The sequence below is a fragment of the Pristiophorus japonicus genome, chromosome 7 (assembly GCF_044704955.1).
Source record: "Pristiophorus japonicus isolate sPriJap1 chromosome 7, sPriJap1.hap1, whole genome shotgun sequence".
Lineage (NCBI taxonomy): Eukaryota > Metazoa > Chordata > Chondrichthyes > Pristiophoridae > Pristiophorus > Pristiophorus japonicus.
Window position 1 is genome coordinate 126,894,095 of NC_091983.1, and position 26,360 is coordinate 126,920,454.

General features: G+C 43.2%; 1 protein-coding gene across 1 annotated transcript in view; it reads left to right on the forward strand.

Moving 5' to 3' along the window:
- Positions 1 to 26,360, forward strand: part of fam184ab (family with sequence similarity 184 member Ab) — a 119,036-nt gene that overhangs the window by 43,018 nt on the left and 49,658 nt on the right. Inside the window, exons 3-4 of the mRNA XM_070884215.1 lie at positions 3,542 to 3,692; positions 24,170 to 24,211. Coding sequence (XP_070740316.1) covers positions 3,542 to 3,692; positions 24,170 to 24,211 — 193 coding nt within the window. The remainder of the gene's footprint in view (positions 1 to 3,541; positions 3,693 to 24,169; positions 24,212 to 26,360) is intronic.

Genomic DNA, 26,360 nt, shown 5'->3' on the forward strand with positions numbered 1-26,360 from the left:
TTTCTTCCACTCTTAAAATGAGTTCGTAGGTGGCTGGACAGTCCAATACGAGAACCACAGTCTCTTGTCACAGGTGGGACAGATAGTCGTTGAGGGAAGGGGTGAGTGGGACTGGTTTGCCGCACGCTCTTTCCGCAGCCTGCGCTTGATTTCTGCATGCTCTCGGCGATGAGACTTGAGGTGCTCAGTGCCCTCCCGGATGCACTTCCTCTACTTAGGGCAGTCTTTGGCCAGGGACTTCCAGGTGTCAGTGGGGATGTTGCACTTTTTCAGGGAGGCTTTGAGGGTGTCCTTGCAACATTTCCTCTGCCCACCTTTGGCTCGTTTGCCGTGAAGGAGTTCCGAGTTGAGCGCTTGCTTTAGGAGTCTCGTGTCTGGTATGCGAACAATGTGGCCTGCCCAGCGGAGCTGATCAAGTGTGGTCAGTGCTTCAATGCTGGGGATGTTGGCCTGGTCGGGGATGCTAATGTTGGTGCGTCTGTCCGCCCAGGAGATTTGTAGGATCTTGCGGAGACATCGTTGGTGGTATTTCTCCAGCGATTTGAGGTGTCTACTGTACATGGTCCATGTCTCTGAGCCAAACAGGAGGGCGGGTATTACTACGGCCCTGTAGACTATAAGCTTGGTGACATATATATACAGCATATAGCAGCAAGTGACATTGACAATATTCATTACCATGCACCATTAAATAGAAACAGTTCTTCATGTATACCTTCAAGTTCATCCTTTTATTATGCTTATCAGAAAACCGGACAACAGCATTGGAATACCTTTTACATTTATACAGGGAAGTGGTTGATACCGATCAGGAAGTTGCGGGAAATTTGGAGAAGTAGGAAAGGGAAGAGGAACACACATTAGGCCAGTGCCAGAAGAGCAGAGAATGCAAACTGTAACATGGAACTAGAAATGGAGTATAGAGCTGGGTTGGGGCACACCATGGAGAAATTTGAAGATGATGACATTTTAAATTGATGCGCTGTGGGATAAGGAGTCAGTGGAGGTCAAGTGCAATTGGTTTGTAGAACTTTGTGCTGGATATGCTACGAACCACACAGTTGTTTGCTGAGTCTGTATGGCGATGACATATGATGGTGATAAACATAAAAGGTACATCAAATACAAGATATAAGATGGTACTGTTCAGTGTTGTAAGGATCATGTGCATGTCTTAATACTGGATGAATTCACTAGCAAGAGCCTGATGTGTCAGTCCCTCCTCTTATATTGGCTTTGCTGCTATTGGCTTTTTGCCTTCATGGTTTTCCATGGACAATTCTATGGTAAGGCTAGTGACCTTATGCAGCACGCAACACAGTGTTAACTCTGACAGTTCTCTTTGGAGCATATTGATATGCTGCACCCTACGGAAATCATAGTTGTGATAGAAAATTCTGTCTGTTTGTCCTCCAGCTGCTGCTCCTCCATGCAGAAATATGTGTCGGTTTTTCTTGTGTAGCATTTCTCATTGTTTTATGCAGTAGAGTATTAGCATAGATATTTTCTGGATGCCTGGAATAACCCATTAACATTAAGGTTGAGCGCTGTGGTGTTTGTTACTGCGTGGTAGTGTTTTATGAATGTTGGGCTGTGTGAATGTTTGAGAACGTCCCTGGTGACCTAGACTCTCAGGAACTGATGTGCTTTCTTATGGTACTTCCTGCAAAATGATGGAATCAGTTATTAAGGATGTCATAGCAGTGCATTTGGAAAGAGGTAATATGATAGGTCCAAGTCAGCATGGATTTGTGAAAGGGAAATCGTGCTTGACAAATCTTCTGGAATTTTTTGAGGATGTTTCCAGTAGAGTGGACAAGGGGGAACCAGTTGATGTGGTATATTTGGACTTTCAGAAGGCTTTCGACAAGGTCCCACACAAGAGATTAATGTGCAAAGTTAAAGCACATGGGATTGGGGGTAGTGTGCTGACATGGATTGAGAACTGGTTGTCAGACAGGAAGCAAAGAGTAGGAGTAAATGGGGACTTTTCAGAATGGCAGGCAGTGACTAGTGGGGTACCGCAAGGTTCTGTGCTGGGGCCCCAGCTGTTTACACTGTACATTAATGATTTAGACGAGGGGATTAAATGTAGTATCTCCAAATTTGCGGATGACACTAAGTTGGGTGGCAGTGTGAGCTGCGAGGAGGATGCTATGAGGCTGCAGAGCGACTTGGATAGGTTAGGTGAGTGGGCAAATGCATGGCAGATGAAGTATAATGTGGATAAATGTGAGGTTATCCACTGGTGGTAAAAACAGAGAGACAGACTATTATCTGAATGGTGACAGATTAGGAAAAGGGAAGGTGCAAAGAGACCTGGGTGTCATGGTACATCAGTCATTGAAAGTTGTCATGCAGGTACAGCAGGCGGTTAAGAAAGCAAATGGCATGTTGGCCTTCATAGCGAGGGGATTTGAATACAGGGGCAGGGAGGTGTTGCTACAATTGTACAGGGCCTTGGTGAGGCCACACCTGGAGTATTGTGTACAGTTTTGGTCTCCTAACCTGAGGAAGGACATTCTTGCTATTGAGGGAGTGCAGCGAAGGTTCACCAGACTGATTCCCGGGATGGCGGGACTGACCTATCAAGAAAGACTGGATCAACTGGGCTTGTATTCACTGGAGTTCAGAAGAATGAGAGGGGACCGCATAGAAACGTTTAAAATTCTGACGGGGTTAGACAGGTTAGATGCAGGAAGACTGTTCCCAATGTTGGGGAAGTCCAGAACCGGGGGACACAGTCTAAGGATAAGGGGGAAGCCATTTAGGACTGAGATGAGGAGGAATTTCTTCACCCAGAGAGTGGTGAACCTGTGGAATTCTCTACCACAGAAAGTTGTTGAGGCCAATTCACTAAATATATTCAAAAAGGAGTTAGATGAAGTCCTTACTACTAGGGGAATCAAGGGGTATGGTGAGAAAGCAGGAATGGGGTACTGAAGTTGCATGTTCAGCCATGAACTCATTGAATGGCGGTGCAGGCTAGAAGGGCCGAATGGCCTACTCCTGCACCTAGTTTCTATGTTTCTATGTTTCTTGCTTTTCCTCCTATGTACTCTAAACTCGCTGGCTGGCTGCTGTTTCTCATCCTGCTGATTGACCAATGTAGCACTGAATCCTCTATTGGACCATTGAACACACAACAAAATACCTTTGTGCTTGTGTGGCTGTTCTGCTTCTGTTCCAAACTATGCCGACTCTTTTTGTAGTTGCAATGTCAATACATCATTTGGAAGAATTTGCAAAGCTTTGGAATTTGACTCAAAGGATCATAAATTGGCTTTTTACAAGCCTTTGACAAGCCATCAAGTTTGATAACTTTTTGTAACTGGTGTATACAAGGGAAGAATTTCAGGAAAGGACAGTTAGGATTTTCTTAGGGTAAACCACAAAAAAGTTCAACATTGACCATTCCTTTATTGAATCACTAAGACTTATGAATTGAGGAAATTCACTGCCTAAATGTTTCTATGCTTGCAACCCAAAGCTTGCCAAACCTTTTGTATGTTATGTTACTGAAATAAAGTATGTATTTTAGGGAGCAACATGAGGAACTGTGTGAGAAGTTAGAAAGACAGCATGCAGATGAGAAACGGTCTGCTCTGGCTCAATTATCACATCTGAAGGACCAGGAAATCAGTGCAGAGAAAGAAGGTTGGCAGAAGAAGGTGGAAGATCTTCTGAATCAGGTGACTGGGTCTTCTCGGCTATAAAAACAGTTTGCTATCTAAATGCAATTTATACTTTACAAAACCATTTTATCTTCCTTCATCTGATACTTGCAACATTTTTTAATAGTAAAATAGCAGTGATAAATATAAGCCAATAAGAAACTACATTTCTTTAAATCTGAAGCTTGTTTTTTCGTTGTTGCACAAATCCATCAGTATGATCGGTTTAAGTAGCCGAACAGAAATAGAAGGGGAAATATACAATGTAATTTTTTTTGATGTTGTAGCTCTACTAGAAGGTTACAACTAATTTTATCACAGATATGTTCTATTTTTCCCTCTAAATTTTCTCACTTTACCTCTTCTCTCCTGAAGGTAGTGACTTGTGCTCGGGTATAATTCCACTGACCGCAGTGGTGGGAGCTTTCTGGTACCAAGTAACCATTCTTTGGGCCCAAATTTCCCCAACCCCTTTTTCTGGCGCGGTCTCCCAAGATGCGCCGACTTTGTGCACTCGAAACGGCGGCAAAAAACTTACTAACAATTCTGGCCACTCTTATGTGTGTCCTGGGTCCTGGAGCGGCGTTTCTCGTAGAGTGGGGGGCGGAGCTACAGCCCTATGCCGAAAAAAATGCTGGCAGCTGTCTGCATGCACAGTAGAGCATTCGCGCATGTACAGTAACTCCTCCCATGATTGTGATGGTGATGCCCACAGCGTGGGACCCAACGCGTCCTGCCCCTATCCCGGGCCAAGTGGCCTGCCGCACAGGCCGGCTGCTGCCTTCCCACGCTGAGTGCTACAAGAAACAGGTTGGTGGTGGGAAGAGTTTTGATTGGGGGGTGGGGCAGAATTTTGATCAGGGGGATGGGGAAGAGTTTTGATCAGGGCGGGGTGGGGGAGGAGAAAGAATTTTCAAAGATTTTCCAGTACTCTAATATCTAGCTATCTTTATTAAAAATTCCCTATCTACAGTATCTTACAGCTCACCCACTACTGCATAGAATTCTAAAATATTACTAATTATCAGAGTCACACTACGCAATGCTGAACATCAAAATTTAAGTTTACATTTTGACATGCTTTTTTTGTTAACATTTTAAATTTCTAAACCTAGTCAGGGCAATTCTTTGGTGCTGCAGAAGTCAAAATCCAGTGTGGTGTGATGCCGCACACGAATCCATTAGGCAAGAGCTTTGGTGCTGTTGATCTATTATTTAAAAAGAAAACCCTCCCCTTGCTTAAGTGGCTCCTATACTTCAGCCTTCATTACAAGATCATTTTTATTCTTGTAAAACCCCATACTCAGTTTAATCAGGCTGATAGCATCTACACCCTGTCCAGTCTCACTGCTTGGGATTTAAAAAAAAACTAGCATTCCTATCATAACACTGTCATTTGAAGGCTACCTGCGCTGATTTCTTAACTCTCCGCAAGGGTTTTCTGTGCGGCCACAAGTGGCCACATACACTGGCCTAAGTTAGTTTGGAACAACCATTAGCTGTCCAAACTGGCTTAAATGGCCAAAACAGGCGCAGGTAGCTGGTAACACCCACTTTTGAAAAAAATACTAAACTAAAAAAAAATGCTAACTAACTCACTTACACTGGTGCAAATTAAATGTGCAGAATGGGGATTTTTAAGATACTCCAGAAAAATAAAGTTGCTCCAAAAAAATGGAGCAACTTCTGGCCAAATTTGGGCCCTCTGTGTGCCATCCTTGCCTGTGAGTATGGGTGAGCTTTCTATTCATGGAGGGCATGGAAGAAGAGCCCATTAACCAGTCAAGCCAGACCCTGTCTTTGGCCAGTATCTTATGCATACTTTTGCAGCAAATCAATGCAATAGTAACACTTTATTCCCTTCACCATCTCCCAGAAATTATATTGTTTTGCTGGAATCTTTCTAACTGCTTCTGTGTCAATGGTAAAAAAAAATCCAGATTTTTATCACCATAGAAAAATGTTGTGCCAAAGCTACATTTTTCTAAATGCTGCAGCATGGAACATTTTGTTATGCCAACAAGGACTGTATCATTCCCTAAATTGAAAATGTCAACAATATTTTCGATGCTTAATTTTGTTTAAAAGAGGTTATTAGATTTCCAAATGTAACTTGATCATTAAACTTTCGAACATAAGAAATAGGAGCAGGAGTAGGCTATTTGGTCCTTCTAGCCTGCTCTGCCATTCAATAAGATCATGGCTGATCGTTTACCTCAACTCCACTTTCTCGCACTATCTCCATTTGTCTTGATTCTCTTAGTATTCAAAAATCTATTCATCTCTATCTGAAACTTATATTTGCAATAATTAATGACTTCTGAGGTATTTTACAGCAGTCATGTTGCTCAACTAAAGGGGGTATATAAATGCAAGTTGTTGTTGATTAGCATTCAGTTGAGATATGAACACAGTCCTTAGATTGTTTGGAGCTTCTAGTTAGGTACAGATGTTATTGAGAGTTCTTATTTTACCTTTTAGTTTGCAATTTTGGAATAAAACCAGTGATTTTCCTATCACAGTAGGACTGTTTGAACAAAGTAGGTTCTAGTTTCCTTTTTATCCCTTTCCTAGGTATTTTCTCGTAAGGATTAAACACACTTCTATATTTATGATGAAGTATTTTATGGTTTTCTTTACAAAATCTCTTTTGCAGGTTTAAAATATGTACTTGTGCTATAAATTTGTCAGTGATCTGCAAATTTCTTATGCCGGCTGTTAGTGTAAGTGTTTATCAGAAGAATCACTCAACACTCAGAGTCGGTTCCAATGCCAGTGCGGCCTTTATTGACGCCAGCGGGGAGGAAGCCTCAGGACTGGATCTAGGCTTCTCTCCGCCGAACAAAGAAACTCATCGATATTTATATGTTTTACAATAGTTCTTTACAGTTACTCAGCCCACTTCGGTTGGACACAATCCAATCATAACGATTATAGATTACATATAGGTTTCTTTAACCCAATAGAATTTCCCTGATACCTCAGGAACTGCATGTTCGGGTTTTGTCAGCTCGGGCTGATTAATGACCTCGTTATGTGAGGCAGATTCTCCCCTTATCTCTCTTCCTTGGACTTCGGCTGTGTGAAATCACTGGTTCATTGTGTCCAAGGCATTCCTGGTAGTGGGCCTCACAGGGTCATTGCTCGGTCAATCCCAGTTCATTACTTGACTAACGGGGTTCCCATCATGCTTGGGCAGCCATTTTATATATGGCCGTTTTAAACTTATATGAGTTTAGATATATTCAGCAGGTGCCTAATGCCTACAACAATTTCCTCCTTTCGGTAAAGGGACTAGTCCTAGACCCCCTTTAACCGACCGCCCTACTTTTATTAGATTCTGTGCACGGCCCGGTACTCCCTGCCTCAACGTGCTGGCCAGTCACGCGGTTTCAGGAGTCCCGGTTGCTTAAATCAAATTGACAAAGGCCAAATCTTCCTGCCCCTTCATTAGACAGGCTTGTTTAGTATTTGGGGACCGGTCATGGGTCCCTCTTCGTTGTGCTTGGTGCCTGCATGCCTGGCAGGCCATTATGCCCCATGTTATCGCCAAGATCAATTGTATCCCGACCAGTATGTGTGAAATTATTCGAATCCATGGATGGATGTTCACATTTATTCCCCAGTCCCAGACCTTTCTCCACAACTCTGACTTTGTAAGTCTACATCGATATCTTCTTCCAGTACTTTGATTTTAGTTCGCAGTTGGTGGTAGAGCTTTACGGATTGACCCACTCTGAGCCTCAAATCTCGTAATACTTCGGTTAGATGTGGGATAGGGACCTGATCTGGCTCGTCATAATCCTGTAAATGATCATGGAGCTGATCGGTTACCTCAATAACTTTGGACTTCCGGTGCCTAACCTGGGTGATATGCGCTTGCCCGATCGTGACAGGTCGTAGTGGCGTAAAGCAAAAGTTTGGCTGTGGTACAGGGCACTGCAGGTCATTATACTGGTATGAAGGCTCTGTGGTAGAGACGCAGTATCTTCCCTTCCTTCCGTAGCCTGCCCTCGCGAAGTGCCTGTGTGCGGGCACTATTTCTAGTACACACCTGTCGGTTCGGTTAAACCCGCACTCGTCTAGCTCACCTCGGCCTACCGGGTGAGGGCATACTGTGATCTCCCCCCTTTGCTTGCAATCTGTTAGGGAAATCCCGGTAAGTATGTTGTTTCGACGAACGGCGGAGGCGGTGGCCAGATAGTAACACATGGAGACATTTTCCCGTATTACTCCGATATTCTCTAGTTGGTATAGGGGGAACGGCCCTGAGTCCAGCGTGGCTCTAGGGATCATCAGGACTATCCCTATCCCAGTATTCCTACCCATCTGGCAATCTGGAATTGCTGGGTATACTCGGGTCAGTCCCTTCAGAGTACAATTATCTAGTGTCCCCCTCTGGTTAGCCAACTGAGCCAGATGTGAACTGTCTATCCAATCGGGTACTTCCCCGCGTTGGATCTGGTCGAGATTGTGGCGGATCTGTCCCACCATCCACAGGCCATAAGCGTGACAGAGTTGCCCCTGTCTTTGCTTTCCTGTATCTTCTTTTTCTCTATCAATGAGGTGATTGATGGTTTTGGCGTGAGCTTCCAGGACTGAGATGCCATCCAACTGGATTTCGGCACCCTCCTTTTCTAGGTTGGCTTGGTCTTCCTGGTTTTGCTCCACCCTCTCTAATAACCCCTTCATCACCCCTCTAAGCTGTTCCACCCTCTCATTTAACCTTTGTATGTCTATCGAGTTTATTACGGAGGTCCCTGTATTGAAAACGGTAGCAATGTCATTAACTATTTCCCTCTTTATCCTGGGAGCTGACCCCTGTCCTCGGAATCTACTGGCACCCATTGCATCGGCAGCCTGCTGCATTACAACTTTACTTAATACATTGTACATTTTCCTTGACTGTTCTGCACAATATTCCGGCATCTGGATGCCTGAAATATTGATCAGGACAGGCACAATTTCATGTTTAACATTATCATACAATAATTCCCCTTCGTTGTACATTACAATCCCATTTTCTGGTCCCTTAGTAGTTATGGGTCAAGGCAGTTCCTCGGGCAATGTAGTGGTTCTTATGGGGCGCGGTGTCGGAGGGGGTGAGAAGCATACATACAATGACATTGCAGCCGCCCCCACCTCCTCGTAGTACCCACACAGCCCCACTCCCTTTTTGCGGATGACTGATTGCTGGGATTGTCCCGGAGGCGCGCAAATTATGCCGAAAGTACATTCATCAAGCCCTTTGACATCCCTCCGTTTAATGCAGCTGCTCCTTATACCCGTGGAGCACTGTACACATACTCTTATTCTTATTAGGATTCTTATTAGGATTCACTTGTAACCATGCATTAAAATAAGTCCGGTCCTTGCTCCAGTCCTTGGCTGCTGGGATGCACATTCCATCCGTTAAATTAAACAAGACTCCATAGTTCATGTAGTTGTTTATTTCCTGAGTGCGCTGCAATCCGTCGGTGTCGTCCAGGGTACGTGCCTGTCGCATGGCTATCCATATTACGAGGAGTGCCGTTCGTATTCCCATTCTGGTAGGTATTATCTGTAATTTTAAACAGACGGCCTGGTCGTCACCAGGGGTTAGGTTTTGCTCTACGAGTATCCCTGTCACCCTGCAAAATCAGAAGCACAAGGTTATCGAACCATTTCGAGTTGAATCTGTGGGGCGTGCGCCCGTGTCTTTACCCACTTAAATATTACCCAAACTCCTATTATGACCAAGGCCAAAGCTATTCCTCCGAACATCGTTGTCTGCTTTACCGTTAGGTTGGGTTTGTGGACTACACCTACCCACCGTGGGGTACATTGGCTCTATTGCCATAGGTGATGGTGCTGTGGCTGCGCACTGCACTATCCGTCTAGTCCCGTTATCTCTTCCAGCCTGTTTATCTTAGCTTTTAACGCTTCAATTTGTTTTATTGAGTATCTATTTCTTTATTGTATCAGACAAGTATTATTACATAAGCTAGTTCTGTTTTTATTTTTGTTTCCTCTGTCAGGTGAGTCTTTTTTTTCTATTAAGAAATCCAAACTAATAATGTTTAGTATCGTAAACGGCTGTCAATGGAAAAGGTCAACTCCTTTCCAGGTTTGTAAGAAGACCTGATGTCATTACGTGACTTCACGTAATCATCTGAAAAAAAAGTCTTTGTGCCTTCAAAACTTACTTAGAAATTAGGAATCCGTTAAACAGCATAAATAATAAAAATCTTCTCATCAGGGAAGACGGCATTTTAGAGTAAACTCCAATGTTTTCTTAACTTCTAATTCAAGTACTTGCCAAAGAAATCTTTTTTTTTAATTGATATAAAACGAGACCACACATTTTTAATAGCAATATTGTTTACTGAAATTCAATTTTTTTTTTTATATTTCTCTTTCTCCTCGTTATCTTCAAAACCCTCCTGCTTGTTTAGACTGTTCGGAACTTTTCTTGATAAACACTGTCCATTTTGGAAATCTTTTCAAACTGCATTGAAACTTTCTCATAATTTAAAATCATTATCAATGTTGAGTGTTTTTTACCTCTTCCAAATGTTTTTTTCTTTTTCTAATTAAACCAATATCTTTTTCACAGCAAACATCAACTAGTATTTAGTAAGTTATGTCTTTTTCCATCACAAACACATTTTTTTTTCAGCACTTATTTAGTCCATTACATCTTTTTTTTTCTTTCTTCAAATTAGGTTTTGTATTTTACACGGAGGGTTCGTAACTCCATAAAGTTGTTAATTTAAAATCATTTGTTTACTTTCAAAGTGGCGTCTTTCACTTTTTCTTTTTTCTCCATAACTGGAATGGAGTCTAGCTTTGAGGGTTTGAGGGCTGCTTTTCGTTATCTCAAAATGCTCCAGTTTCAAAGTCGTTACTAAAGCTTGCTGTTTTTAACATTTTCCAAAAGTCCCTTTTACACCTTCGCAGATAGCTCGCCACTCGCCCAGGACTTTGACCTGATCAGATTTAATTTAATAATTTTTTTTTTTGAATCCACCTCAGTATTTTCTGTGCCTTCTCTGAATATCTCAAAATCCCAATTCAAACTTTGTTATTTCAATCTTTATTTAAAACTTTTTTTTTTGCGAGAAGCTCTTTTTTTTTTCAAAGCATTCTTTATCTCATTCCGAGACTAAATTTATGTCTTTCAACCCAATCAATCACTGCATGTTTTCTTTCGGCAAGTAAGTGAGCGTGTCAAATAAATCTTTTGCTCAACAAACCTATCCTTTGTTCATTTCCTAGCTCCGTAACTTATCATCCGAATAAATCCACACCTGCGTTTATAACTTAAATGTCTTAAAATTTCCCACATACAGGACAACACTACAAAGGGTTAAAAAAAACTTTCACTCTGTTTCTAAAATAAACAGACACTTGCATTCCTCTTCCAACCAGGCTTTCGGAACATGAAAACATAAATATTCATTCCGCAGTCAAAAATCACACAGGCACTTCTCATTTAAAACAGACGTTTACAAAAGTCTCTCTTCTTTCCTATTAATTGTTTTGGCCGGCTCTATTCCTCTTCCATACTTCACTTAAGACAATCACCGTCAGTTTTTAAAAAAATCTTAACTTCCTATGTTAATTTACATGGGCTCGCAGTATCAAGACCACAGCCTTTTTTTTCTTTTTGACTTTCCGTTCCTTCTCCCACCATTCCCGTTGGGCTACTGGCAGGTCCTGAGTATCCCACCCTGCTCTAATCATTTTCTCAATTTGTTTCTTTTGCTTTTCCGCCAGATGGCGAGTAATGGACCCTTCTGATCCCCACTCGAGTTTACTTGCTTTCATGGCCATTCCTGGGTAGGACTAGAACCATTAGGAATCTACTCTGAGGTTTGCCTTTTACCTCGCACAACTTGTAGTAGACCGTCTCTGGGCTGCTGTCAGGTCACAAGTCTGCTGTTACACAAACTTATACAATTCTTAAAACTCGTTTAAGCAATTCCCGCAGCGCTCTACGTATCCTTAACGACTACCTACCACCACTCTGCCCGTTGGTCCGACCCTGTTCACAGGTTTGGTTCTACCCTGGGGTATATCTCAAATTACACTACTGGGTCCGGAAGATGTCTTTCAGTATCACGATCCCACGGTCCAAGTGTGTTCCCGGCACCTACTTAATTCCTGGCCGTCACGTGGGACTAAAGTCCTCTTAATTCAGGCTCAGGCTAGGTGTTTGAGATATTGGACCGTCTCCTCGTGTCGATCAACCAGCATCGACCTTCCGCACCCTTTATAATTAAAAATCGTTTTGTATACTCACCTGGGTTTTTCCAAGGGCGCCCAGCGACCCCGAAATCCTGTTCATGACGCCACTGTTAGTGTTAGTATTTATCAGAAGAATCACTCAACACTCAGAGTCGGTTCCAATGCCAGTGCGGCCTTTATTGACGCCAGCGGGGAGGAAGCCTCAGTACTGGATCCAGGCTTCTCTCCGCAGAACAAAGAAACTCATCGATACTTATATGTTTTACAATAGTTCTTTACAGTTACTCAGCCCACTTCGGCTGGACACAATCCAATCATAACGATTATAGATTACATATAGGTTTCTTTAACCCAATAAAATTTCCCTGATACCTCAGGAACTGCATGTTTGGGTTTTGTCAGCTCGGGCTGATTAATGACCTCGTTATGTGAGGCAGATTCTCCCCTTATCTCTCTTCCTTGGACTTCGGCTGTGTGAAATCACTGGTTCATTGTATCCAAGGCATTCCTGGTAGTGGGCCTCACAGGGTCATTGCTCGGTCAATCCCAGTTCATTACTTGACTAACGGGGTTCCCATCATGCTTGGGCAGCCATTTTATATGTAGCCATTTTAAACTTATATGAGTTTAGATATATTCCGCAGGTGCCTAATGCCTACAACACCGGCAATCAGTGAAATCACTGATCTGATGATAACTTCCCCTTTTCTGAACAAATATTGCTGATCGAAACCCCATGAAAAGTTAGACCCATTTAAATTAGATGTAACTGGGTTTTTAACAACGATCTGAGTAATAACTACTAATAACAACTGTTCTGGCCCTGAAAACCTCATATTTTATATTGGTGGAATGTCAAATTTCTCCAGTAAGTTAAAAATGTTTAGATTTTAAAATTAAAAAATATATTTTAAAGTTCATGATATTTCAGCTTCTCCCTTAACCCAATGTGTATGCCCCAATCTTTATTTCATTCTCTGTAAATGTTTTTAAAATTGATTGATTATTAGTGCTTTCTATTTCCTGATGCTCTGTCTGAGAATTATGCAATGTGATTGGCTGCTTAGACAGCTTGTTGATGTCAAAGCAGCTCGCACTATGAGATTCCGACTATACTACGTTGATTTCAACTGCATGTTGGAAAAGTCAAACTTCTCGCCACAGAGATCACAAGATATTTGCGGGAAGCTTACTTCGGGGCCAACGGCAAACGCCTTTACTTCGCCGCTGGCCGCAAATTAAGGGTCAACCTTTGTGGTTTTGTAGAATAATATTACGCTGCCCCACTTCATCAGTTGGCTTACTCCCAACATGTCACTGCTAGGCTGAGAGGGTGGAACGATGACCTGTTCCCAAATCTCTGCCAATAGTGCTCTATAATCAGAACGGAATGTCTTTCCTACTTTTACTTTTCTTCTTTACCATGGAGTAGTGTCTAACTTCTGTTTAGTGTCTCCCCTGATGGGGATCTCATTACTCATCATGGAGCATGCTTAGATCATACTAGTGTGTTCTGCCACTTCGCTGCCTTGTGTTTGTATTTTTAAAGTTTTAATTCAAAACTAATAATGTAAGTTAATTAAAATTCTAGTACATTATCATTAAAAAAAATCTAATTCTATTTTAATTCAAGATTTGATTCACTATCTAAAGCAGTATACATGAAAGTATTCCAATATATAGAATGCAAGAATATGATAAATTTTAGGCACAGTAAAAAGATTTAGGCCCAACAACCCTGTCCCTTTTTGATCCAACTACTCAATTATTGTTGCCTGTTAAGTTAATTTCATTGGCCTTTCCCAATAATTTATTCCATAAAAATATTCTGCATCTTCGTACATTTTAGACTTGAAGGTCTAAGCCACGGTGTGGACCTGTCCTTTTTCTCTTCTCGTGATTGCCAGATCCACTGCGTTTGGGGTATTGCTGAAACTTAAAACAAGTTGGGGTTAATTCTTATAAAAATACACTAATGTCGTGCACATCTCAGCAGCTGATTTTTAGTGCAAGAATTTCAGAACTCTAGCAGATCTATGGCAATACCCAATAAAATAAAGAAGCACGTTCAATACTTGAGAAAAAAATCAGAATCTTCCCACCACCTTCTTCCAATCACTCCAATAACTTTCAATTGTACCATAGCCCAGTCTGACCCGATGCACCTTCCGGGCCTTATGACCACCTCAATCTCGGGTACACCGTGCCACACATTCATGCAGCATCAGACCCGCCCGCACTTCTGTACTTTGAGGCCTGATGCATGGCAAACCAAAGCAAGGCAATATTTACATTCTTGCATGCATGGAGGAGTCCACGGCTGGCATTTCAGTTCTAAATCTGGTTGGTTGGCTGGATCTGGCTGTACCCAGAATCTAGTTGGCTACTTGCAGCCCTTCACGCTAATACCTTCCAGCTGCTCTACATTTCACTCAAGTCTGACCCACTCCTCCCAGCACCTGTCTCATTCATTCTCAGAGACCCAGCCCTGCATGGCCTCTCGTCACATTTTACTCAACCAGTGGCTTCTAAATTCTGCCACGGAGTCAATCTGACAGACCGCTTGCCCCTGGATTCAGACTTGAGCATGCTGGAAAAGTGATCGCCAAAGCAGAACTGCAGGCAACCTAAATGGAAAGGCAACAGGAAAAAGATAAAATTGAATGGGCGAAGCACAATAAAGACTAAGTAAGGAATGAGAAAAGGAAAAAAGAGAGGAGGAGCATGGGCAGAAAGCAAGAAGTGGAGGAAAGAAAAGATAGGGAAAAGAGAAGGAAGAAAAATTATGTTTTTAAAGTGCTACCTAAACCACAATGTGAGATGGCAGTGACTCCTTTTGATTCCTCACTTAGGGCCCAAGTTTCCACAAGAGTTGCTCCTATTTTTTTGGAGCAACTAGGTTTTTTTGGAGTATCCGAAAAATCGCAATTCTCCACATTTAGTTTGCTCCAGTTTCAGTGACTAAGTTCTGTTTCTTTTTAGTTCAGTTTTCTTTTTCAAAAGGGGGCGTTACCAGGCACTTACGCCTGTTTTGGCCATTTAAGCAAGTTTAGACAGCGAAAAGTTACTCCAAACTAACAGGACAGCATATGTGTCCAATTTTGTATGCTCAGAAAATCCTTGCGGACACTTTAAAAATCAGGCACAGTTAGCCAGAGATGGAGGGGGAAGGGAAGTTAGAGGATTTTCCAAAGCATTAAACACTTCACTTTTAACAATGAAGAACCATCATCAGTATGACAGTGTTATGATAGGAATGCTAGTTTTTTTTAAATTCCAAGCAGCGAGACTGGACAGGGTATAGGTGTTATCAGCCTGATTAAACTGAGTATATTTTTAGTAAAGATAGCTAGATATTAAAGTACTGGAAAATCTTTGAAGATTCTTTTCTCCCCCGCCCCCCCCCCCCCCCCCCCGCCGGATCAAAACTCTTCTCTCCCCCCTCCCCCCCCCCCCACCGCTGGATCAAAACTCTTCTCTTTCCCCCCCCCCCCCCACCCCGCCCCCATTCCCTCCCCCCCCCCCCACTGCTCGATCAAAACTCTTCTCTTCCCCCCCCCCACTGCTAGATCAAAACTCTTCTCTCCCCGCCCCCATCCCCCCCCCCCCAACCCCACTGCTAGATGAAAACTCTTCTCTTCCACCCTGCCCCCATCCCCCCCCCCACCTCTGGATCAAAACTCTTCTCTCCCCGCCCCCATCCCCCCCCCCCCACCCCACTGCTAGATGAAAACTCTTCTCTTCCACCCCGCCCCCATCCCCCCCCCCACCTCTGGATCAAAACTCTTCTCTCCCCGCCCGCCCCCAACCCCCCCCCCACCCCACCCCACCGCTGGATCAAAACTCTTTCTCCCCCCTCCCCCCAAAACTCTTCCCCTTCCCCCACGATCAAACATCTCCCCCCCCCCCCCCCCCCCCCCACCAACCTGTCTCTTGTAGCCCTCAGCGTGGGAAGGCAGCGGCCGGCCTGTGCGGCAGGCTTCTTGGCCCAGGATAGGGACAGCGTGCTTTGGGCCCCTTCCACACAGCCTGCAGAATGTCGCAGAGATTTGGGCTACCAGGAGCTGCTGAGCATGTGCGCATACTCTAGCGCACATGTGCAGAGGTCCCGGCACTGTTTTCAGCGGCGGGACCTGGCTCGACCCCCCACCCCTTGTGCTGTGCTGCGCTGAGCCCGAAGACATCCCGAGAAGCGTGGAGAATTACAAGGTAAGTTTTCAACGCCCTTTTTATTCAAGAAAGTCGGCGCATCTCATGGAGATGCGTAGTTCTAAGGGTTGGTGGACACTCTCCACTTGGCTGCCTCATTATTGCCAGATGGAACCTGGCTCTCTCCTTTTATATCCTCAATTTATTTTACCTTTGTGCAGCAATACTGGAGATCCACTAGTTATTAAATTTGCTTAGTCAGTTTAGGAGTCACCATCGCTCCTCCACGACACCATAAAAGAGGCAGTCATAGTGGCCTGAATAAGTCAAATTATTTGCCTTATGGCTGTTAATGTATCTGTGTCACAAACCATAAGAATCACACACTTTGTCTAATCTTGTAATATTTTTAAGAGCCTTCATAGATGTTTAGAATTAGGTCTTAGTGCAGGCCTTTCTTTCCTTCAGAACTATGCAAAAAGAGCTGGGGCTAAAACTTCGGTTGTGTAGCGCCTGTTGTTTTGGTGCTATGGATGTCGATTTGGCTCAAAAATAGCGTCCGTACAGAGCACGCACATCTGGTGCGGGCTGCGCAGGACACCATTTTGGTGAGGGCATTGGCGTCAGCGCTGGGAACGTGCACCGTAAGTATGCAGAGTACACAAATCGTGACATCATGACGCCAGTGCTGCCATTTTCGATCTCCGCGCTGGAGCTAAGGCTCACACAGTTGAACATGCCTTCAGCAGCAGGAATGACCCTCGCCCCACCAGCACTGTTTAAAGAGATCATCACCTACTTACAGTTTAGTTGCTGATCCATTTCTGCTAATTGTTGCTGAGTTTGTAGAAGTGTTTGATGCTATCTAGACTACTTTTAAAGTTGCCTAAAGTCTATACGGAGTGGTGTGGCATGTGCTCAAGGATTTGGTACAGACTTGTAAGGGGTCTGCTCAGACCAGTTGTTCCCAAACATGGCTGCAGTAGTTTGTATTTCCCTTGACCTGCAACATGACGGGGAGAATAAGCAGTGGCAACACAGAGCAGGACAAGCTGCGGGAAGAGCAAGCGAAGGAGGGGAAAACTGCTCTCGGCAGGAGGCCATATCCACTCAGGGTCTTCAGGGAGCAATTTTCCTACCTCAACCTCAGCAAGGAACAGTGCATACAATGTCTCCTCTTTACTACTGGAGGCTATCACTGAAATCTGCTACCTGCTGCAGGCAGATCTGCAACCTCAGTCCAGGGCCTTGGCAGTGGCTGTATAGGTGACCATGGCTTTGAACAACTTCGTGTCCACTCTTGAGCAGGCGACATCTGTAACATCTACCAGTTCACTGTCCAATCCTGTATAAGGCTCTCAATGCAAGGAGAGCTGAATACATTTAATTCTCTCTTGCCAGAGTGAATCACATGACTGCGCCAGGATAGCGGGCTTCCCTATGGTGCAGGGTGCCATTGACTGCACACACGTCGCTTTGTAGGTGCCGCATCTCAATTCGGAGATGTACTGGAACCGGAAAGATTTCCACTCCCTCAATTCCAACCTGTATGCGATCATACTTAGCGCATCATGCTAGTCAATGCTCAGTATCATGGCAGCACCCATGCTGCCTTCATTCTGCGCAGTCCGCTATACCATCAGCATTTGAGCCTTCACAACAAAACTGGGTGGCTACTGGGTGATACGGGCTATCCACTGACCACCTGGGTCATGACTCTGCTGCACAGCCCACGCACACGTAGGCAGCATGCATTTAACGAAAGCCATGCTGCCACATCGAATTGAATAGAGCAAATCATTGCCATCCTTAAACAACGTTTCTGCTGCCTGGACCCGTCTGGAGGAGACCTGCAGTCCAGAGTGCGTCTCAGGATTCATTGTAGTCTGCTGCATGCTCCACAACCTCTCCATCATGAGGGCACAGCCCTTGCCACCAGGCATACGGTGACCAGCTGAAGAGGAGGAAGTGGAAGCAGAAGGAAGGAGGCAACTCCGACAGCCCCTTTCTGCCCGGGCTGTCTGTGAGCAACTCATCTGACTGCAGTTGTAGTGAACACAACCCCAATACCACATTCAACAGTAGTCCCACGCCTTACCTTCCCACTGTTATTGACCATCACAGCATCCTCTTGGCCACAATGCTACAATAAAACCCACCACAAAACACACATTCCAAACCAATTTTATGAATCAAATCATCACAATATTTCATTCAAAAGTCAACAAATCACCATTTAGTGCCTGTCTTCAATGTACCTTTGCCTGTCCTAGTGCTCCTACGCAGTGCTACCCCAGTGGCTGCAGCATGGCTGGTGGAAGGCTGCTGACTTTCAGTGGGGGAAACTGCAGCTGGCCTTGCAGAATGACGTGGAGCAACTCTGGGCTTAGAAGGCCCGGCTTGGGCGGCAGCAGTCTGGGCAAGGGTACTGGCGCAGTTGTGGGAGGATGAATGCTGTCATCCTGAGTAAGGACAGTAGTTTTGTGCTCCACGGAGCCACTGTCCCTCCCCCGGTGCGGTGCCTCAGCAATCTTAGTAACCTGCAGGACGACAGATTGCTGGACTGCTGTGCCACCCTGCAAGCCCTTTTCAACACTGGTAATCTCAGCCATGATGACAGAAGTCTGTACTTGCGTGGCAGCAAGCTGAGCTTGCATGACTTCAGTCTGAGCTTCCATTGCAGCACTCAGACATTGGGTGGCTGCTTCCTGTGCTGCAATGGAAGCAGAGACATCGGCCGTCAGACATTGCATGTTGGTTTGGTCCACAAGTACGCTAATGGATCTGCCCACCCCTTCAACACTGGAAAGAATGGCTTCCTAGCTCTGAGCAAAGCCCTGTGCAAGGTTGGAGCTGGACTCCTCCATGCTCCTTAACGCTGCATTCAGGGTTTCTGGCAGGCCTGCCAACGCACCAAGCATTTTATTGTGCATACCCATATAAAAGCAGAGAAGTCCTGCTACAGGGTATTGGTGAGGCCACACCTAGAGTACTGCGTACACTTTTGGTTTCCTTATTTAAAGAAAGATATATTTACATTGGAGGCTGTTCAGAGAAGGTTCACTAGGTTGATTCTGGAGATGAGGGGGTTCACTTATGAAGATAGGTTGAGTAGGTTGGGCCTATACACATTGGAGTTCAGAAGAATGAGAGGTGATTTTATCGAAACATATGAGATAATGAGGGGGCTCGACAAGGTGGATGCAGAGAGGATATTTCCACTCGGGAAACTAAAACTAGGGGGCACAGTCTCAGAATAAGAGGCCGCCCATTTAAAACTGAGATGACGAGGAATTTCTTCTCTGAGGGTTGCAAATCTGTGGAATTTTCTGTCCAGAGAGCTGTGGAGGCTGGGTCATTGAATAAATTTAAGGCGGAGATAGAAGGGTTATGGGGAGCGGGCAAAGTAGAAACATAGAAAATAGGTGCAGGAGCAGGCCATTCAGCCCTTCTAGCCTGCACCGCCATTCAATGAGTTCATGGCTGAACATGCAACTTCAGTACCCCCTTCCTGCTTTCTCGCCATAACCCTTGATCCCCCGAGTAGTAAGGACTTCATCTAACTCCCTTTTGAATATATTTAGTGAATTGGCCTCAACTACTTTCTGTGGTAGAGAATTCCACAGGTTCACCACTCTCTGGGTGAAGAAGTTTCTCCTCATCTCGGTCCTAAATGGCTTACCCCTTATCCTCAGACTGTGACCCCTGGTTCTGGACTTCCCCAACATTGGGAACATTCTTCCTGCATCTAACCTGTCTAAACCAGTCAGAATTTTAAACATTTCTATGAGGTCCCCTCTCATTCTTCTGAACTCCAGTGAATACAAGCCCAGTTGATCCAGTCTTTCTTGATAGGTCAGTCCCGCCATCCCGGGAATCAGTCTGGTGAATCTTCGCTGCACTCCCTCAATAGCAAGAATGTCCTTCCTCAAGTTAGGAGACCAAAACTGTACATAATACTCCAGGTGTGGCCTCACCAAGGCCCTGTACAACTGTAGCAACACCTCCCTGCCCCTGTATTCAAATCCCCTCGCTATGAAGGCCAACATGCCATTTGCTTTCTTAACCGCCTGCTGTACCTGCATGCTAACCTTCAATGACTGATGTACCATGACACCCAGGTCTCGTTGCACCTTCCCTTTTCCTAATCTGTCACCATTCAGATAATAGTCTGTCTCTCTGTTTTTACCACCAAAGTGGATAACCTCACATTTATCCACATTATACTTCATCTGCCATGCATTTTCCCACTCACCTAACCTATCCAAGTCACTCTGCAGCCTAATAGCATCCTCCTCGCAGCTCACACTGCCACCCAACTTAGTGTCATCCGCAAATTTGGAGATACTGCATTTAATCCCCTCGTCTAAATCATTAATGTGCAATGTAAACAGCTGGGGCCCCAGCACAGAACCTTGCGGCACCCCACTAGTCACTGCCTGCCATTCTGAAAAGTACCCGTTTACTCCTACTCTTTGCTTCCTGTCTGACAACCAGTTCTCAATCCACGTCAGCACACTACCCCCAATCCCATGTGCTTTAACTTTGCACATTAATCTCTTGTGTGGGACCTTGTCGAAAGCCTTCTGAAAGTCCAAATATACCACATCAACTGGTTCTCCTTTGTCCACTTTACTGGAAACATCCTCAAAAAATTCCAGAAGATTTGTCAAGCATGATTTCCCTTTCACAAATCCATGCTGACTTGGACCTATCATGTCACCATTTTCCAGATGCACTGCTATGACATCCTTAATAATTGATTCCATCATTTTACCCACTACTGAGGTCAGACTGACCGGTCTATAATTCCCTGTTTTCTCTCTCCCTCCTTTTTTAAAAAGTGGGGTTACATTGGCTACCCTCCACTCCATAGGAACTGATCCAGAGTCAATGGAATGTTGGAAAATGACTGTCAATGCATCCGCTATTTCCAAGGCCACCTCCTTAAGTACTCTGGGATGCAGTCCATCAGGCCCTGGGGATTTATCGGCCTTCAATCCCATCAATTTCCCCAACACAATTTCCCGACTAATAAAGATTTCCCTCAGTTCCCCCTCCTTACTAGACCCTCTGACCCCTTTTATATCCGGAAGGTTGTTTGTATCCTCCTTAGTGAATACCGAACCAAAGTACTTGTTCAATTGGTCTGCCATTTCTTTGTTCCCCGTTATGACTTCCCCTGATTCTGACTGCAGGGGACCTACGTTTGTCTTTACTAACCTTTTTCTCTTTACATATCTATAGAAACTTTTGCAATCCACCTTAATGTTCCCTGCAAGCTTCTTCTCGTACTCCATTTTCCCTGCCCTAATCAAACCCTTTGTCCTTCTCTGCTGAGTTCTAAATTTCTCCCAGTCCCCAGGTTCGCTGCTATTTCTGGCCAATTTGTATGCCACTTCCTTGGTTTTAATACTATCCCTGATTTCCCTAGATAGCCACGGTTGAGCCACCTTCCCTTTTTTATTTTTACGCCAGACAGGAATGTACAATTGTTGTAATTCATCCATGCGGTCTCTAAATGTCTGCCATTGCCCATCCACAGTCAACCCCCTAAGTATCATTCGCCAATCTATCCTAGCCAATTCACGCCTCATACCTTCAAAGTTACCCTTCTTTAAGTTCTGGACCATGGTCTCTGAATTTACTGTTTCATTCTCCATCCTAATGCAGAAATCCACCATATTATGGTCACTCTTCCCCAAGGGGCCTCGCACAATGAGATTGCTAATTAATCCTCTCTCATTACACAACACCCAGTCTAAGATGGCCTCCCCCCTAGTTGGTTCCTCAACATATTGGTCTAGAAAACCATCCCTTATGCACTCCAGGAAATCCTCCTCCACCGTATTGCTTCCAGTTTGGCTAGCCCAATCTATGTGCATATTAAAGTCACCCATTATAACTGCTACACCTTTATTGCATGCACCCCTAATTTCCTGTTTGATGCCCTCCCCAACATCCCTATTACTGTTTGGAGGTCTGTACACAACTCCTACTAACGTTTTTGCTGAGTCCATGATTAGATCTTATTAAAGGACAGAGCAGGCTTGAGGGGCCAAATGGCCGACTGCTCCTATTTCTTATGTTCTTATAAACCTCTCCCCAGCTACTTTAAATCTGTGCCCCCTGGTTGTTCACCCCTGTGCCAAGGGAAACAGGTCCTTCCTATCCACTCTTTTGAAACATATGAGATAATGAGGGGGCTCGACAAGGTGGATGCACAGAGGATATTTCCACTCATAGGGGACATAGTTTCAGAATAAGGGGCCGCCCAATCTATGGAATTCTCTGCCCCAGAGGACTGTGGAGGCTGGGTCATTGAATATATTTAAGGCAGAGATGGACAGATTTTTGAGCGATAAGGGAATAAAGGGTTATGGAGAGTGGGCGGGGAAGTGGAGTTGAGTCCATGATCAGATCAGCCATGATCTTATTAAATGGCAGAGCAGGCTCGAGGGACCAGGTGGCCTACTCCTGCTCCTATTTCTTAAGTTCTTATGTAGATCTCATAGCGTCCCTCCCCTTTAACGGAAGGGGAGGGTCGTTGAAACACGGTAGCGCTACGCGGAGAGGCCACGTAGCGCTCTGCGATGCGCTCGCGTAGTGCACCCGATTCCACTCCGATAGGAAGTGGAGCTTGCAACATTGCGCTCCACTTCCTGTGAGGGGCGATAACCCCAATTTCGCTTCCGGGGTGGGACTTCTGCGCCGGATGCAGAATGTCCGGCCTTGGAAAGGTTACCACCCCTAACCGGGATAATACACAATTTCAGCCCCATGGCATTTGAAGATGAATTCACTGACCTGGACCACTCGTGAGGTCATTAAACAAACTTCCTCCTACACTACATCCAGGTCCTCTGGGCTGCACTACTTGCATTGACACGAACAGCTCTCTGCTTCCATTCCTTTATCAGGGTCTGTCTGGAGGGCTCCTCACCCCTGTGGATACAGAACATCTCTCCTCCTGTTCACCTCCTACACTAGGGCCTCGAGTGCTGCATCAGAAAATCTGGAAGTCCTCTCTCTGCCATGCAGCGCCATTTTCACTCTTCCTGTAGGTCACCCATGCCTACAACGACTTCCAGTACCTGCTGCAGCCAGAGTGCATCTTCCCTTTAAGAGGTGCAGGCTAGCTTTAATTGGTGCTAGCCACACATGAACTTTGGCCCCCTGCTGAAGGTGCAGCCACTCAGCAGTGCGTTTCGTGCTGTGCTACACACCACTATCATTATAATTAGCATGCAGTAAAAAAACAAATCTCTCATACAACAACATTAATATTTTCAAAAGGAAGAATATGTAAGCTGAGACTACTGAAATGTGTTTCATACTGTAATTATTTGTTAGGTATGCAGTAACGTGAATTTGGTCAATTTCGTAACTTGGGCATTGAACAAAGCTGGCTAGTATTAATTAGGTATTCCCCTCAGAGGCCATACGTTAGCTGGTGTGAAAAATTGAGATATTACACTGACAAAGGATGCACTTTTGAGAGTGCATTCTGATTCATTGATCATATAATGCAATTTTAATCTGCATGTAACATAGCCTGGGAGTACATAATGCTAACAGTGCATGGAAGAAATAAACAGTGTTCTTTGCTTTGGTCACTGCACTTCCCCATAGCCTTGCCAAAGGAAGAAAAATGTTCAAAGGAGGGAGCAGAAATGTTTGGCTACATTGTTTACAATATTATTTGTTATATCACATTTTCTGAATATTTTTGTAGTGCAGCGTTAACAAATTTTGTAGCATCAAAAATCATAAACAACATTTGTTAATATGGCAGAAGTCGCTTGTGTTTTCAGCAGTATTTTTTAATATCTCAAAAAAGAAGCCGATTTGATGTAATTTTTGAATTTTACATTGCTTGAATTTGTATAAACAAAATACTTTGACAACAAGAAGCAGTCGTTAAAATTCAGCCCACTTGTGTTAATATTGAATATCTCATTATCTTGACGATATCTTTTTTAACTGTGTGACAAAATTATCACACTTTTAATAATAAACATTTGTATTTTCTTTCCATTCTTTCTTCAAATTTTGTTTCTTAGTTTCACAATTAGATTCTGAAAGTTTTTGTTTTATTCCTGTGATCTTTTTCATAGCGGCATTTTCTAGGTGAAGCTTTACAAAAATCTATCAGTAATGTAAGTGAGATGCAATTTTCATCCTGCCTGATACCTTATGTGTAGGCGTGGCATGCTTGCATTACACGATCTATTCATTTTAAAGCATAATTTCTCTGAACACATACTATATCTTGGAAAAATAGTGAGTTTGTTTTAAAATATGTTTTAAATTTAAAAATCTAGCCTTAAAATACATGCAGTATTCATCTCGCCTGAATATATGTGTGTGATTGTTGCATGTTTGCATTATTTGAATTGCTTTCATTTCTCATAACATGACCTGCATTAACTTACAGAAAAGATTTAACCAAGAAATAATTAGATCCGAAATTGTGAAATTTAATCTTAAAGACAATGCCCAGCATATGAAGAAATAACATCCTTGCTTTAAAAGGTATATACATTTCAGTTGAATGGTCATATAATCCCAAATGTTGTAGAGGGAGATATTTATCTGTCTTCCCTTATGTTTTATGACTTTAAAAAAAGTCTACTTGAGCACTGTTTGGGAACAGACGGTTTGTGTAGAAATGTTTCTGCTTCCCATTTCTTCCAAAAGATTCTGTTCTGTCCTAAGTGACAAGTGCTGTAAATAGTCCACTATTCCCACACATTTTGTGACTTTGCTGTACTGTACTTCTCTATAAATATATGCTCCAGAGCTGCCTTTACCACATTTATTAACATAGAGATATCACTTTTCCTAACATATAGGATTAGATGGCAATTAAATAAAGTGTTTCATGTGGTTGAGGCTATAATGTATTATCATTAGAAATTCTGGTTAACAGGAGTTAAGAATAATGGTTCAAATAAGTTTCCTCTCCAATAGGAAGTATTGTGGCCCAGTCAGCAGATTTTATTTAGGCCCAAGATAGAACATTAATGTAATTGGAACCCAGACTTAAAAAAATGTCAACATAACCAAGCACAAAACTGGTCTGTACAAATTTTGCAGTGCTTTTTTTTAAACTGTAAATTCAAAAGCAGTATGAAATTGAAATTTTATAATCATAAAATGAATATAGAATGATGGAATTTCACTATCGTGTTATGCACCAAGCAATGTGGCTTATAAGCTTTACTCCATATTCAGTTTCTAAAGTAAATAAAAAGCTTTGTTATTTTAATATGCTCACAGACTATCTGCGCATGAAACATTGTACTAGTGGACTAATGTGTGCATGAGAAGAAAGTAATTTGCTAGAAAACAAACTACCACTTCTGCTTGCTGTCACTTGATTGCCAATTTTGTGTTTATAGGCTGTTCATAATAGAATATATGCATGTTGTTTTTTTAACCGTGAATTTTTATCCACAAAAATAGACTACATTACACATGTTCTTAAGTACAACACAATACGATTTGTAATCATGAATAAAATTTGCTAAAGTACATTGTTTCTGTATTTCCAAGACAATTAATTTACAATGGTTATGTTGAAGGGTGATTTTTAAAATGTTGTACAGTTCTTTTCAGATTTACTGTAGACATCCTGAGGTTGTGAAAGGCATTATACATAGTATATATTATTTATTATATATATATATATATGTGTGTGTGTGTTATATATTTATATATATATATGAGTGTGTGTGTTTATATATATATATATTTATTTATTTCTATTTATATATGCATACAAGTTCGTTCATTCTTTAACAAGTATGGTAGGAATAAAATAAAACCAGAAATAAAATGAAAAATTGGTATGTAGGCACTCCAGAATTTTTCACAAGTGCAGCACAAAAGTCTAAACATGCATCTTTAGCATTACATGTTGGTGCTCCAACTAAGTGGCACCAAGTCAACCACATATGATAATTTCCCAATTTTGCACTTCTGTTGAGGAATTTCACTTGCCAAGAGTAAGAAATGGTGCACACTGAACAATTTTCTGACGATGATCAGAAACATGTATGGCGCACGCATTGAAATTTCCAGTAACACTTTGGGTGGGCAGAGCCAAATGTAAAGTTGGAAAATTACTCCTTATATGTTCAAAACTACACTCAACACTTGGCACAATTATTTTCTACAGCTCCAAACTAAAAGATAAAGTGTTTGAGTAATTCATCTTCAAGAATCTCTTTGATCAAATTACTGAACTCCAGAGAATGCTAGTATACATGGCCATCTGTGTAGTCCAGTGAAGGTTATTCTGAT